General features: G+C 51.6%; 2 protein-coding genes across 2 annotated transcripts; one reads left to right on the top strand and one right to left on the bottom strand.

The window, feature by feature from the left end:
- Nucleotides 1-427: 427 nt before the first annotated feature.
- On the bottom strand, nucleotides 428-7,643 carry BCR38DRAFT_410325 (uncharacterized protein; the record flags this gene model as incomplete). The annotated part of the gene is made up of 8 exons (XM_040858450.1): nucleotides 428-1,255; nucleotides 1,310-1,633; nucleotides 1,698-6,137; nucleotides 6,186-6,319; nucleotides 6,375-6,590; nucleotides 6,639-6,817; nucleotides 6,875-7,259; nucleotides 7,313-7,643. 8 exons carry the CDS (start codon nucleotides 7,641-7,643, stop codon nucleotides 428-430), a joined length of 6,837 nt encoding a protein of 2,278 aa, XP_040715052.1.
- A 2,520-nt stretch (nucleotides 7,644-10,163) lies between these two features.
- BCR38DRAFT_436736 (serine hydrolase FSH) lies at nucleotides 10,164-11,538 on the top strand. The gene is made up of 4 exons (XM_040860477.1): nucleotides 10,164-10,542; nucleotides 10,602-10,928; nucleotides 10,986-11,084; nucleotides 11,140-11,538. The coding sequence occupies exons 1-4, from the start codon at nucleotides 10,501-10,503 to the stop codon at nucleotides 11,422-11,424; spliced, it is 753 nt and encodes a 250-aa protein (XP_040715051.1). The 5' UTR covers nucleotides 10,164-10,500; the 3' UTR covers nucleotides 11,425-11,538.
- The last annotated feature ends 4,852 nt before the right edge of the window (nucleotides 11,539-16,390 follow it).

Here is a 16,390-nt window from a genome sequence, read left to right as displayed (position 1 = left end):
AAAGTATATCTAGGCCGGCAACTTGGCCACACTATTCTAGTGCATGTAATTGGAGCTCACGTCTAGCATTTTGTACCAAATATTCGCATTCGGCACAGTCACGGTCGTCGGGATCTTGGGAGCCGAAAATACAAGTTGCATGTTAGTTCACAAACAAGGTTGTTCAAAGGTTTTTCTGGTCATTTCGACCGGGGACCTTCAGGAGCCCGTCCATTATGGAGTTAATCGTATGTTGCCACATTAAGTACTTCTGACAACAGGCGGCAGGCATAGGCGTTCTAGCGACATGATGTTTCTTATTCTTGCATCAGCATCATAACAACTCAATCAACCATGCGTATGTACGAATTAGAAAGTCAAGTATAGTGACTAACACAGAGACATTGCAGGAAATATTAAAGAAAAGAAACAACCCGAATTATGCCACTCAATTACCTCCACTTCCTGCCGCCTGTCTCTTCTTCAAGATGATGGCCGCCAGATTGGTCAAAGACCCACTCGTCAAGAGCTCGAGAACTTGCAGACTCGTTCCCAACTCCTTGGTGATCCAGTTCCTCAGCTCTATGGCATTCAGGCTGTCAAGCCCGTACGCCGTGATGGAGCGCGCGGCGTCCATGTCCTCGGGCAGCACCATCAGGATGGCGGCGAGCTTCTCGGCAAGGCCAACGGTGATGATTTCTTGTGACTCTTCCGGGGTTTTAGCGCGAGAAAGTGAGACACCGATGGATATTTTCTGGTTTGTGGAAGCTGCCGCCGACGACATGGCTAAAACGGTGTTGCGGAGTTGGGTAAACTTGGCATCGGAGGCGAAATGTGGTAATTTGTCCCCATTGAGCTTAAGACCCGTAAGACAATGGTTGTTGCAAGACTGCAGCATGGAGCCGTGGATTGCAGCCATGACAAGGACCAGGACTTCAGCCTCATTGATGGTGTCACCCCCGAGTGTCTGCAGGACCTCCTGCTGACGCGTGGCGTTTTCGGCGAGGTAACCAACGTCTTCAACCGCCGTGAGGTCAATGGAAGCAGCGGGGAGACCGCAGCGCAGTCGGTATTGGGCAAAGGCATCGAGGAAGGTGTTGGCTGCTGCATATGCTGCCTGGCCTCGATTGCCGACGATACCGGCTGCCGACGAGATGAGGATAAAGAAGTCGAGGGGGGTTGCCAAGAGCGCATTGTGCATGTTCCACGCGCCGGCCACCTTGGAACGGATGACGGTTTCGTAGTCGTCGAAAGTCATCTTTTCAAACAGCACGTCCTATTTTCGCAGTCAGTTATATGTTTGGTCAGAGAACAGTATGGCTTTGCCTACCCTGAGAACCATGCCGGCGTGGATGACCCCGCCAATAGGGGGTAACTCTTGGGCACAATAATTTACCAGTTGCATAACACTGTCCATATCTGCGACATCACACGCTTTCACGACAATGTTGGCCCCGGAAAATTGGTGAATGTCTTGGATGAGTTGAGCAACGGGGCCCTTGAGCCGGCCGCTTCGAGACAACAACACAATGTGCTTGGCCCCGTTCTCTACCATCGATTTAGACATTGATCTGCCCAGCCCACCAGTGCCACCGACGATGAGGTACGTGGCATCTGAGCGGAGACGCCTGCTACTACTCTTGGGGTGAACCGCCTGGAATATTATTGTAAGTCACAGCCTTAGAAAGACGATACGCACTTGGGGGACTTGCCTTGACCTGTTCGCCCGGCTTGGGCACGACAACCAGTTTGCCTATCGTCTTTCCACTCTGAAGAAGGCGGAATGCCTTCTCTATTTCGGCAATGCCAAAGACAGTGATGGGACTGATGGTCTTTACCGTCTCTGCCTCGAACAGTTTCATGACGGCATCGAACGTCCTAGCCATATGCACCGGTCTCTCGGCGGCTAGGACGGTCAAATCGACTGAGCTGAAGGTGGCATTGTAGTTGAATTTGGCCATCTCCAGTCTGGTGTTGGATGTGATGTCCCGCTTTCCAATCTCGATGAACCTTCCGAAATGCGCAATGCAGTCCCATGTCTCACGCAGAAATTCTCCAGCCAAGGAGTTGATGACAACATCGACGCCCGCACCACCCGTCATCTCGCGAATGGCTGGCCCGAACGACGTGTCTCGGCTGGAGAAGATGTGGTCCTCGGGGATGCCGTAGTTCTCCATGATGAACTGTTTCTTGTCCGGGCTGCCAACAGTGGCGTAGATCTCTACCCCTAGCATCTTGGACAACTGGATAGCGGCCTGCCCGACACCGCCAGCTGCGGCATGGATCAGGATCCGCTCGCCCCTCTCGAGTCGGGCCAACTCGACGATGCCATAGTAGGCGGTGCAGTAGACGACGGGGATTGAAGCCGCCACCTCGAAACTCATGCTCGACGGGATCCTGGCTGCACTGGTCGCGGGGCATCGAGCCAAGGTGCTGTAGGCGCCCTCGCTCATGGCGCAGACCCTGTCTCCAACGCACAGGTTACAGACATTGGGCCCAACTCTGGATACCACACCTGCACATTCAATACCGATGTAGGGGCTTGGAAGCTGGCCCATGGCGATGACGACGTCCTTGAAGTTCATCCCTGTCGCCATCACTTGAAGCTCAATCTCAGTGTCCCCGATAACATAATCCTCCACGTCATGGAAGAAGAGAGTGTCAAGAGCGCCCGTCGTTCCGATGCCCATTTTCAGGGGCCTCGAGTTCTGTGCAAAGTCTTGAGGATACGGAGCCGATTTTTGCAACTCGCGGTGGACCAAAAGGTTCATGTCACCGTCGTCGACAATACGAGGGACGAAAAGCGCACCATTTTTCTCCGTGTATTCCATATCAACCGGCTCGCTGCCTTCAGCTGCAAATACCTTGGCAAAGGCTTGCAACGTCAGATCGGCCTGGCCCCTTTCCTGCAATTCAGAGTCGGAAGCCAAGTCCAGCGTTGCAACTTTGGCCTCGGTTTCTGACCGGACGGTTCGTGTCAAGCCCAAAGACATGCTAGCTGTTGGGTTAGTGGCATTCATGTATGCGCCCTTAGTGACCCATAGCACTCCCGCGGACTGCGTGAGTATCTTCTGGACTTGAGCAAAACTGTCGGGGGTCAGTTCTGCCAAGAAGGGTCGGCCGAGTTCGCAGAGAATTATATGCGCATTCTCAGCGGTTTCGACTTCCGAGAGCGAGTGGATGACCGGTGTTGTTCCCAATAGACTGACAAAAGAGGCCGCCAAGGAACTCAGGAAAAGGTCCGTTTCTGGCCTATCAGAGATGATAATGACAGGTGTGTTGGGCTTGAACTGTGTTAGTCCGTTCTCGTGGATGGCATAATTCATAACGACGTTGACCTGGTCGGGCTCCTCTGTTGCTGCCAAAGTTTCATCAGCGCCATTCACGTGGATATCTACCACAGGCTTCATATCTCGAGGCTCATCAACATCGGAAATGACGACGAAAGCCTCGGGATTATTGACCAATCCTTCATCGTGAGCCGCAGTATCATGATTATTGGCTGCAACGACTGGCTTGGGACCCCCTGTAGAGCTGCCAGGTTCACTGTTGTTGTCCGAGTCGACACGATCTTCTTCGTCTGCGCAGAATTTAGAGACCTGCGTCCTATTGACCGGCTCCCACTGAAGCTTGAAGCATAGATCACGGGGCATATCCATCACTACGCCCTCGCCTTTGACCGGCGTCATTTGCAGACCATCAAGATGTATTACAGCCTCCTGATGGTCCGACGAAAGCAATGCGCTCATGGAGAAGTCAACGGCCTTTGGAGCTTTAAAGTCTGGACAGCCGTGTGCCATGATGTGCATCTTTTCTCCTGGCTGCATTGGGAGGGTGCCTTGGAGATGAAGCTCTTTGATGGCCGAGGGCATGTACAACATGCCCATACCGAAGCGGCCCGCGCCTAGGATGGGGAAGGACAGCTGGAAGACCTGGTCGAGCAAGGCCGGGTGGACAATGTATGGCGTTTGGAACGCGGAAGGCATGGTGGCGGCCGTGTCGGCAACGTCAACAGTGGCAACCGCCTGGTCCTGGCAGGCTCTGATGCCACTGAGTTTCTGGAAAATGGGCCCGTACGTAGCCCCTATCTTGTCTAACTCATGATAAAAGCCAGTGACATCGACTGCCTCCTGACATGCCTTGTTTGCCGCTTGGAATTTGCGACCTGCCATGACTTGATTGGCCGAGTTGACAAGGTTCGACGAAGCCCCTTTCCGTGCAGCAATCATTCCCCGACAATGCTCAGTCCAGCCCTTGCCCTGCTGCCAAGACCAGATGCGGAAGTCATCCCATTCATCCGAGTATGACCGTGTGCCCTCGGCGTATGGCGATATGGCCAGGGCCACCTCATACTCGGCGCCGTCCTCGAGGAGCAGGGGTCGTTTGACTTGGATTTCACGCAGACTGAAACGCTCAAATGAGCCCCCCCGCATGGTTGCACGCTGGCCCGCAGCCTCGACGGCCATGGACACGAACCCGGCGAATGGAAACGTGGTAAGAGACTGCATCTTGTGATCTCGAAGCCAGGGGATTTCATCTGTCCTGATGATATTCCGCCACGTCGGTGCCAACTCGTTGGAGAAGTCGGCCACGGTACCCAGCAGGTCGTGTCGTGGGAAAGGCTTCTGTCGATGTTGCTGCGACATGCGCGACTCGTGCCAGTACCTCTGTCGAGACCAAGGATAGGGGACCAGGTTGGTGAGGAGTGTTGGGGGCTCGTAATCCCCATCTTCGTGGTTGATACTTTCAAAGTTCAGGGGTTGCCCCTTCATGTATAGACCCGCAGCCAGCTCCAGGGCAGTATCGGTTGCGTTTTTATTTCGCACCAAAGTCGGCAAGTATGTTGTCTTGATCGCCTTCTGGCCTATACTCTTCAGAATCTGCTTGATGGGCCCTTCGAGTGCTGCATGTGGTCCGACCTCGATGACAAGATCCGGGGCACGGTCAGCGCAAAGCGCATGGAAGGACGTAGAGAAGCGGACGGGGCAGGTGAGGTTATCAACCCAGTATGAGGCTTCCAGGGTGCTAAGCTCCACCTTTTTCCCGTGCAGAGAAGAGTAGAAGTGGACATGGCGGTCCTGGACTGGACTGACGCTGCTGATGGCGTTATGGTAGTCTTCGGCCACCAACTTCATATGGGGCGAATGATAGGCGACGTCGACACGGAGTTTCCTGTTGAACAGCTGCCGCGCCTCGATCATTTCCGCGAGCTCGTCGATGGCGAGCTCATCTCCCGATGCGGTAACAGAACTTGGGGAGTTCTCGCAGGCCACGACGGCAACTCCACTTTGGACAAGTTGGGCCAGGGGCAATACAAACTCGGGGCCAGCACCCACAGCAAGCATGGACCCTTTCAGATCCGGGTACTTCTCTCTCATGCGGATCACGGCCTGGCCTCTGTGATGCGCAACCGACATGGCAGCTTCGAGGGATAGCGCCCCTGCGGCGTATGCTGCTGCGATCTCTCCACTCGAATGTCCCGTGACCGAGGAAGGACTGATTCCCCAGGACTTGAGGAGATCAGTCAATGCCAACTGGAGTGCGGAACAGGCTGGTTGGCTTATGTGAGCCTTGCCGACCTGTGTGCTACCCTTATCCTTGGCCAGCTCCTCCAGCAGGGAGAAGTCGGCACCAAGACTTGCCAGGCAGCTGTCTGCCGCACGCATAGTGGTAGCGAAGACAGGGTACGAATCCATGAGCTCGCGGCCCATAGCGTGCCACTGAGCCCCTTGGCCCGTGTACACAAAGGCAATCTTTGGTGACTGCGAAGCCCGCACTGGCTTGGCGTCTGAGTGATTGAGGGCAGCCGCCAGTTGGATCGAAGACTTAGCGGGAAGCGCGATACGCCAAGGCAGATGGCATCGGCGTTGGCAAAGCGTATAGGCCAAGTTGCGCATCAGAGATTTCTGGAACACCTCGGGATGCTGCTCCAGAAAGATAGCCAGCTGCTCCATCGACCTTTTGGCCGACGACTCATCGTTGGCTGATAGCACAAACAGCCGCTCTTCCACCTCGCCGGAATGGGGCTTGAGATTTCCAGGCTTGGCTTGTACAGGTGGCCGTTCAAGCACACAATGAGCGTTTGAGCCACCAAAGCCAAAGTTGTTGACACTCAAGTATCTCTTCTTAGATGGCCATGGCCGCTGGCTGGTTGGAACCTTATTGATGTAAGCCATTGTTCACCGTCACAGTACAATCTGACCAACCTTCATGTTCCACTCCAAAAGTGGGATGTTCTCATTGGGCTCTTCAAAGTTGACGTTGGGCAGGATGAAGCCCTTTTCCAACATCATAGCTGCCTTTATCACCGAGACGACCCCACTGGCATTTTCGAGGTGGCCTATGAAGCTTTAGCATCGGTTAAGAAAACCGGTCCAGGAGCTTTGCCATCTTACCAACATTGCTCTTGACCGATCCTAGGAATAGTGGTTCTCTAGCCGTCCTTCCCTTGCCGAAGACGTTGTGGATAGCGGAAGCTTCGATGGGATCCCCCACTTTGGTACCCGTTCCGTGAGCTTCCACAAAGCCGGCATCTTCGGGCTGGATACCTGCATTCGCATATACTTCGCGCATAAGTTGCTCTTGCGCCGTGCCGTTGGGGGATGTAAGTCCTGTCACTTTATTAACTAACACAAGTCATGACGGACATTACAACATACCAACAGTCCGGCCATCCTGGTTTGTGCCAGTGTTGACAATAACTGAACGAATCCTGTCATTGTCATCGACGGCCTTAGATAGGGCCTTCAGGATCAAGCAGCCGGCTCCCTCGCCCCGCGCAAATCCTGACTTGGCTCGGTTGTCGAAGGCGTAGGTAACGCCGTGGTCAGAAAAGAGCCTGAAGTTGTCAGACCCTCAGACGCAAAAGCTCTTTCATAGGGGCGCAAACGCCTACCTTAAGAGTGACATCGATACCCAGTCTCCAGGCTGCAGATTGAGGTGGCACGCCGCCACGATGGCCATCTCCGACTCGCCACTTCGGATGCTCTGCACTGCCTGGTGCAAGGCGTACAGACTCGAGGAACAAGCTGTATCAACAGAGTAACTCGGGCCACGAAAGTCAAAGTAATAAGATATACGCCCAGCCAGGATGGACTGGTGGTTCCCTGTGGCATCAAAGATAGGTGTACTTTCCACATCACGCAAATTTCCAAGACGGTAGTCCGATGCCGCACCCCCCACGAAGACACCTACTTTCTTGCCGACAACTTGTTCCTTGGGTATTCCAGCGTTTTCGATGGCCTCGTAAGTGCACTCAAGCAGTAGCCTTTGCTGTGGATCTGAGATATGTTAGCAGCTTGCACCAACAATGAAGTGGTTCTCGGGACTATACCCATGGCCTCGGCTTCCTGCTGAGTGATGTTGAAGAAGGGCGCATCAAACAACGCCGGGTTCTGTGTGAGGAAGTACCCGCCGCGAGTATTGAAACAGCCCTTCTTGGCAGGGTTCGGGTGATAGTAGCTATCTTTGCTGAAGCGGTCTTCGGGGATTTCGCTCCAGCCACTTCGAGACATAGACATCAGTTGCCAGAAGTCTTCAATAGTGGACACATTACCCGAAAGACGACATGACATGCCAACAATCGCAACGGGAAGCAGCTGCTGATTCCCGTTGAGAAGAGTTTGGCCATTGCACTTGGCATGTGCATTGGGCTGAGAATACATTCTGAAACCCCGCCTGTTTAAGTATTGGCGATGGGAGTAACAGGAACAGAACGAGTTCTGAAAGTGAGATGACGATATATGAAGGTAATGAAGGCTCGGAGGACTCAAGGAATTATGTTCGACTGATATATGAACATCACCACGAAGTAGGAGGAAGCCTCTATATATGTACGGGCGGTCTAGCGCCTCATCGCCTATGGGGGACGACTTCGACTTCAACTTCGACCTACGCGGACTATGCTCAATAGGTGATAAGATATGGATATCGAAGTACCGATCTGAGAGCCTAGTACTACCGGGATCCTAGTAATAGTAGTACCCCGCCCCACCTTTCCCCCCCTCCCCCCCTTTCCTTTTTCCGGCCCTATGTCCCAGAACAACCTCGCGGTTACTTGTTAGGCAACCTTTGTGGGCTTTGCCAAGACCACCAAGGTTACCACGTGACTTAGCCCTTTGGGGACTAAGTCCAACTTTCGTGCTTGATAGCATTAGATAGAATGTCATGTTTTTACAACTCACAAATATTCGACCACCATTGCGTGTAACATTACTATTATTAATAGATCAGCGCTTTAATTAGTATTTATTTGAACATTAAATACTTTTAATATATAATTATAGCGTCTTCTAGGGCATAATTATGCGGCTATAAATTAATTCCTTACTGTTTATTAATTATTATCGTTTCTATAAGTTCGATCAAAGTCATAATCCTCTTCAGATTTATTTCTATATAAGTATCTATATAAGCTCCGCAAGCTACCGTTTCTATTTATTTACGCTTTGACATAGTCAATCTAGGTTCTTTCTTACTATATTATACTTTACTTCGAGATACTTTTATTATATCTCTAGTAGTTCTTATATATCCTTCTACTTGAGTACAGGGTTCTTGTAGTAGGTGTAGTTGTAAAGGAATGGGGTGCCTAGGTGCATGTTTGTAGGTATCCCTCTAATCATCAATACCATACGGGCCGCCCCAGAAATAAGGGTGTTACGTTACGCTTATGGCTGGATTGTGTTATTGTGTGTGTGTGTGTGTGGACAAAGATCCACGTGGATGTAATGATTAGTATTTTCACCCCACGAACCCTGGAGATGAGTGATGGCTTGTGCTTTGTTGAGTCTTGTTGCACTGAGGAACTGATTCTAGAAGGCCAACGGAGCCCTCAATCCTTCGGATTCAACACAAAAGCCTCCATATCCAATAACTGGCTGAGAATATACGAATGCCTCTTCCATCGATGCCGATCTCTTACCCTATATAGTATCGCTCACGATGTAACCTTGCCTTGACACTCTTTGTGTATACTTGACTTTGACCTTGCCGGGATGCTGGACGTATGATGTCTTCGGTGACCTCTCGATGACTTTAGTTCGGCGACTTCTGTTCATGGGTTTGCTTTTTGTCTTTTCGTTGCCACAAAACCGGGCCTAGATACACAGTCGATAGCACATGGCCTTTTTGTTGACACATAGTCGTCGACGGAAACGAAGCCTTCCGGATTAGCACGCTGATGATCTTTCAGCACCTTGTAGATCCTTTGAAGCCAACAAATAGTCATGGAGCTGAAACATACTCGTTGGGCCATGTGTCAGCTGCGTGATGTAGTTAGCTGGCCTGCATAGAGTCGACATGCGGCCTGCCTGTTTCTAGCCTTGACCCGCTGCCGGTACTTCCTTCTAGTCCACAGCCCGAAGCCAACACATTGCCTGATGTATATCATTGCCCGATGTATATTAATAATCCGGACTTGCCCAACGTCTGTGTCAAAGTCGGTAACTTCATCCGTAATCAAATGAGCAAAGACAATAACAACAAATTGCCTATGAATAATAAGTAACGATAATTGATTGGTGCCTTTAAAATACTATATTTCATCATTATGATTATATTATATAGTAATGTAGGTCACTGATGATGTTACTCTGCGACATTGCTTTCCCGGCTCAACCTGCCCCACAGCGGGGGTGAAGCATGTAACTGATGTGACAACAGGGATTATTCCTAGGGATTCTCTCGTCCAACGACTCGTAAGCTCGACTCGACATCGGCGTTCTGCAGCAGACCTAATACAGTAGGAGATGCAATCATCATACCTGACTGGAACTATCGAAGGAGATTGATATGTGGGGGCCACCCCTGCTGAAATGGGCGCATCGGGCGACGATTGGGTACTCCCCTGGTTAGTCTCACGGCCCCCCTCAATTAGGAACCCAAATGGTCACGACCGGGCTCAAATAAGCCAGAATCAATACTCTGACTGAATCAACACCTGCATAGGACAGGGTGCTGCATGATCGGTCATGTCCAACGGCACCACTTTAACGTCATTGGTGGACGCTATTTCACCAGCAGATTATCTACAGCCAAGCAGAGATCAAGCTTGTATGCAGCATCTGGCAATGCCCGTAGATTCTGGACAAGGAGCGGTGGGATCTGCCTGCAGTACCGGCAAGATAAGCGCCTTTTCAACGTTATTGGTGATACTACAAGGCCAGGTGCCAGGCATGTTGCATCTAATAGGCGCAGAGCCCTACCAGTGGCGTGTCCATGCTCTGATTTTCGCCCAACACGGTGTTCCCACCGGCCTGGTCCGTCTGTTCAGCTCGTCGTCTTGGGCACCAGGATATGCGCTGATGTTCGTTCTGGACTCTGGCCTACTTCCATCGAAGATAAAGCATGAGGCCAGGAGAGCCAACAGTTGTGCAGCCATGTACTCTTGTCGTATGCATCTTGGAGCCGCAGGCGGAACTTGTGCAGTGAGATATTATAGTTGTCTACCCGTACAATCACCACTGGCGCCATTGTGCAGTCACGGATTCAGTCACGTAAGCAGTCGCACTACGGTTCACCATGAAGTTTCTTTGTCTTCCTGGAGCGTATGGGAGCGCCAAGGTGCGTATTGGGTTGGCTACGTCAAGCTTGAATGCCATCACTGACTGACGCGCTCACAGAACTTCCAAGTGCAACTCGGCCCCTTCGTGACAGCCGCAGAGAATAGAGGCATCACGCAGTTCAAATGGACCCAAGGCACCAACAAGGCCACTCCGCCTGCTGGGTTTGAAGATTACTTTGGAGCCGGACCGTTGTACCGCTTCATTGACTTCGATGGTCTCGAATCTTTCGACATTCTGGAGAAGATCCGCGACTTTCCCGATGGAGTAGGACCCGAAGATACCATGAGGCTTCTGATGGGCGACAAGGCCCCGTACGTGGTGGAAAATGTACAGTCGGCTCTGCAAGATCTCCTCAACACCATCGATGGAGACGCCGAGATCGCTGTAGGACTGCCTTCTGTCTTGTCGAGAGGATGGGCATCTCATACTAACTTCGACCAGGGCGTCTTGGGTTATTCTGAAGGAGCTACCACTGCTGCGAGTCTGATTTTGGAGGAGCGAAGGAGGTGGCAAGAGGAAGGAAGACCGCGGCGGATCAAGGTATGTGGAAGTTGACACGGTCTGTATTTGCTCTTCGTCGGCTAACACGCCTCAGAGTGCCATATTCTTTGCTGGATGGCCACCCTTGTTGATAGAAGAGGGCCAAGCGAAGGTCTTGCTTGCAGATGAGTGCGGCGAAGTCATTGACGTGCCAACCTTGCATGTGGTAGGATGCAACGATCCCTACATTCTCGGCGCCATGGCTTTGTATAACATGTGTGACGGGGACTCGGCGGAGCTGTTCGATCATGGCAAGGGACATACTGTACCGAGGGATTCCCGAACCGTCCGGGAACTCATTGATGCAGTCGGTCGTTTGACCGCCAAATGTGCAGTTTGAACTATCGCACTGAGTATCGGGATTCATGTCGTTAAGTCTTGAAAATGCTATTGCAATGCTATTGTTGTGCCACTGCTCTTAGGCTTTAGCCGTAACGCAACAGAGATATCAGGGGTCTGGAGAGGTCTCCACTGTTTCCGTGAATAATTCCATGGTGACACAGCTGCACTTGATTGAAATTGATCACTCACGCCAACAAGTACCATTTCGGCTCAACCAAAACACGGAGGAACTTGGGCTTTGCCGCGCACGTAGTACGTAGACCCTGGCTGCGTCCTGGCCTCGGCCTGTTCTGCATTGCTCGGCTGCGGCCAGAACCGGGAACCCGAAGGCCGCAGAGAAGGCCGCAGAGAAGGCCATCAAGATCGCACTGGGGTTCTGGCCTAGATACTCGGATGCGACGAGCATACTTCACTCCACGCCTCTTTTCTTAGCAGTCCGTCTAGATAGGGCAGATACTTTCAGCCTACTTCTGAGCGCCAACAACGAAACCAGAATGCGTCTGTGGGTCGTACGCCCTCACCCTAGAACCGGAAATACCATAGACAGAATTGTCAAGAAACCGTTGACCTTAGTGGAAGACGCCCTCCTGCACGAGTTGTCGACTAGGGTCATTTCTATTGGTTTCAGAGCGTATCAGTTTATTACGTGCGCCGATTCTCTTCTCTTCTCTTCCCCTCTTTTCCTCATAAGCTAGGAAAATGGGATTGTCCCGTATCGGATAGAGGTCAAGTCGCACATTCGACATATATGCATATAAGCGTCTATGATTGGTTGCTTCTGTGGCACAAACTGCAGCTGGATTAAATGATAACGCCTCGTTGTTCACACTTACATGCCAGACTGTCGCCGGGTTTTCGTAAGAGCGACCGTGACAATATGAGATCGTCAACTGGATAGCTATGGGCCATGTCACAACCTTGTCCAAGATAATGGAGTTCGACTGAACTCCGCAGCCTATTGTTAGCAAGTGCACAATCTACATTTTTTCAGCCTTTAACTAGCTATGCTCAAATAGTTCAAATACAGCAGGCGCTCCAGATATTTAGCCCACACGAACAACGCGACTCCCGTCTATTATCCTACTTCGTACTCTACAGCCCAACCCCTAATTTCTGACGGGGGAAGTGTTGGGCATATTTAATATCTTACTGTGGAGGATAGGGCGGTACGCCTCCGGTTCGATGGCAAGGAGTCAGAGCCAATCCCCCTACGAGCTGGCGTCCCCCAGGGGTCACCGCTATCCCCGATACTGTTTATATTATACATTTCAACGCTGTACGAGGAGCTAGCGGAGCAGCACCCACTACTTTTAGTAGTCGGGTTCGCGGACGACACGAACCTGCTAAGCGTCGGCACCGATCCAGACACGACCTGCCGCCGGTTGGAGAGCGCATGGGCCACGTGTCAGCGGTGGGCAGTGAGGCACGGGATGGAGTTCGCTCCTGACAAGAGTGAGCTAATGCACTTTACTAGGGCCCGAGAGCCCTTGCCGCAAAGTATTCGCCTTGGGGACGCCACAGTGTTGCCGGTATTCTCAGCCAGGTTCCTAGGAGTCTGGTTCGACCGCAAACTGACGTGGCACGCCCATGTTGAGCGTGTTAAAACAAAAATGGCAACTCAAAAGCTAGCCCTGACAAAGCTAGTCAATATGTCGTGGGGCTGCGATCTTATACGGGCGAGGCTGTTATATACGGTGGTTATCCGTAGCGGGATCGCCTTCGGGGCGACTGCGTGGCATACTATAAGTGAGGAACCGGCAGGGCCAGCTAAGAGCCTGATGGGGATACAGAACGAGTGCCTCCGGGTAGTCTGTGGCGCCCACAAAGCGACGCCGGTTCGCCACCTGGAAGCAGAAGCAGCAATCCCGCCACTAGACCTCTATCTTAGTGCCCGGGCTGCTAAGTTTGAAGAACGGCTACGGCTTAGCGGGAAGAGAAATCTGCTTCGCAGCGCGAGCGCTAAAGCGTCACATATACTCCGGCAGGATAGGCCGGCGAAGAGGAAGCAGGCGTCGCAGCTACTCCGACCGGCAGGGTACACTATGGAGAAGGAGGCCCGGGGCTCCGAGTGGATGAGTGAGGAAAAGGAGGTCCCGGCTGCCCTCCTCGGCCACTGGAGGAAGAGATGGCTCACCGGAGCAGAGCATCACGATCGCCAGCGACGCGCTATCGCTGAGGAACCGGAGGGCCCTTCGATGCAGATACCGAAAGGGGGCAAGTATTTCGGCCTGAACCGACTGGAGGCGTCTACGCTGTGCCAGATCAGGACGGAAAAAATAGGACTAGCAGCCTTCTTATTCAAGACAGGGGCTTTTGGCGTGTACTCGCCGCTATGCCGCTGTGGCGACGCCCCTGAGACGGCAGAGCACGTAATCCTCTTTTGCGGGCTGTTGGAAGGACCGAGGGAACGATTACGGGCCGCCATCGCACCACGGCCACTATACTCTCGCAGAGACCTCGCAACGGCAACAGGAGAACCAGTAGTTAGTGGGACTATTGTAAGGTGGCTGCTAGGGACGGGTCGGACAGCTTCAAGGCCCAGATAGCATCGATCTTCTCAGGGGGGACTTTGTTGGTAGGTTGAGAACCAACGTAGTATGGTAGTGGACGTAACGCAGTCGCCAATAGGGCGAACCGACGACGCAGTGTATGTATTTAGTCCAGCCATTAGGGCACGGTTTGACATACGGGAGTACTAGTAGAGGTACCGGGGGCTTCGAGCCTACGGCGTATTTAATAATAATATCTTACTACCAGTGACGTCCCAACGCTTAATCGTAATAACGTCACCCACAGGTCATTGCCCCACACGGGTCTTTGCCCAACTTTTCAAGAAATCTTGACTTTCCATCTTTACTTATACAATTCTTCCCTTCCACAACATGGCACGCAAATCTAGTGAAGCTAATCTTCAATTAGCCATCCAAACTAAACGACGCGATCCTCACCTAAGTTGGAACAAGCTTGGTAAAATCTTCAAAGTCGACCATAAGACATTGAAGCGCCGTTACGAAGGCGTACAACCATTACACATTACTAACATGTCCAAACGGAAAATGACCGAAACCGAAGAGAATACGATTACCTGACGCGTAATTGAGCTAGATTCGCGAACTTTTCCTCCCCGGCTTCGATACGTTGAAGAAATGGCGAATATCCTCCGACGCGACCGCGACGCGTCACCCGTCGGCAAGAACTGGGCCTCGAGCTTCGTAGGCGACAACCAGACCTTCGGACGCGTTTAAATCGTCGAATCGATTACCAGCGGGCATTCTGCGAAGATCCTGTCGCGTATCGCGGTTATTTTAAGCGTGTTGCGGACACAATAGCGAAGCACGGCATCCAGCCGGAGGATATCTACAACTTTGACGAGACGGGCTTTTTAATGGGCATGATCTCAACCGGCATGGTTGTTACGAGTACCGAAAGACGTGGAAGGCCTAGGCAAGCCCAGCAAGGCAATAGGGAATGGGTTACTGTCATTCAGGCGGCCAATTCCCAAGGCTGGGCGGTGCCGCCGTACATCATCTTCGCGGCCAAAGTTCACCTCGCTTCGTGGTATCGCGACACCACATTACCGGGCAATTGGGTCGTTGATCTATCCCACAACGGATGGACAACGAATGATATTGGTCTCAGCTGGGCAGCTCACTTCGATCTGCACACACGCGATCGTACGAAGGGTGTCAAACGCCTCCTGATCCTTGACGGTCACGAAAGCCATCACTCGATGGATTTCGAACAATACTGCAAGGACCATGGCATCATTACCCTTCCTATGCCTGCCCATTCGTCCCATAAGCTCCAGCCTCTGTACTTGGTGCCTTTTAGTGTTTTGAAACGGGCGTACGGTGTGTTTGTTGAGGGTTTGATGCGACGGCATCATACCTACGTTGCGAAGGAGGATTACCTTGCCGGTTTTTTTTGGAGGCATTTGGCGCTGCTTTTACTGAATAAAACATCAGATCTGGTTTCGAAGCAGCTGGAACTGTCACTTTTGACCCCGACAGGGTTATATCTGCCCTGGATGTCGCAGAAGTCGCGCGTATACCCTCTGCCGACCCAGAACTCCTACCCCCTATTTGGACTTCTAAGACACCTACTACCACCCTTGGAGCCGAATCGCAGTCAACGTTGATTAGGAATAGCGTTCAGAGGCATCAATATAGCTCTCCGACGCATATTCTTCATTCAATTGACTCGATTGCAAAGGCTACGCATGCAATGATGCAAGAGAATGTTATCTTGCGTCGCGAGAACGAAGAGCTTCGTGAGACTAACCATGTGCTAAGCAAACGTCGCAGAACCAAAAACAAGCAAATCCAGTATGGTGGGCCACTTAATATAGAAGATGCACAAGTTCTACGGGCTATTAGGGGTGATACGGGTTTGGAAAGTGAGGAAGAGGGTGAAAGTAGTCGTCCTACAAGGAGGAGGGCAACGGGTGCTAGGCGCTGTGGCATTTGCGGAGGAACTGGACATAATGCGCGAGCTTGTCAGGCAGATGTAGAAACAGATAATGAAAAGAATTCTGATTAATTTCTTGGATGAATACGGGTTGTTGTTGATCTATCTAAGATTAAAGGTTGGGAGGTCGTGAAAAGTTGGGCAAAGACCCGTGTGGGGCATTGACCTGTGGGTGACGTTAGCTAATATATTATACGTTTAAATCATCTGATATAAGGTGTTTATGAACGCTAAGCTGGAGAAAATAGTATTCATGTAGATAACACATGGTTATTATAAGCTAGAGAAGGTATACCGGCTTTATAAGGCCCTCGATGGTTTGAGAGAATCGCCTCTATTATAGCAGAAGCTATTTAACCGCATATTTAAGATACTAATCGTATCAACCACTTTTTACATATACTGTGGGATTGAGCGCCACGGTTATGCCCTAGGCCGAAGGCGGTGTAGCGGCAATTGCACTGGTGGAGTCAAAACCGTTCCTCGTAGATAAAATA

Source organism: Pseudomassariella vexata, assembly GCF_002105095.1.
Source record: "Pseudomassariella vexata strain CBS 129021 chromosome Unknown BCR38scaffold_8, whole genome shotgun sequence".
Taxonomy (NCBI): Eukaryota; Fungi; Ascomycota; class Sordariomycetes; order Amphisphaeriales; family Pseudomassariaceae; genus Pseudomassariella; species Pseudomassariella vexata.
Note: the sequence above shows the minus strand (reverse complement) of the source record. Positions and strands in the feature narration are given on the sequence as shown.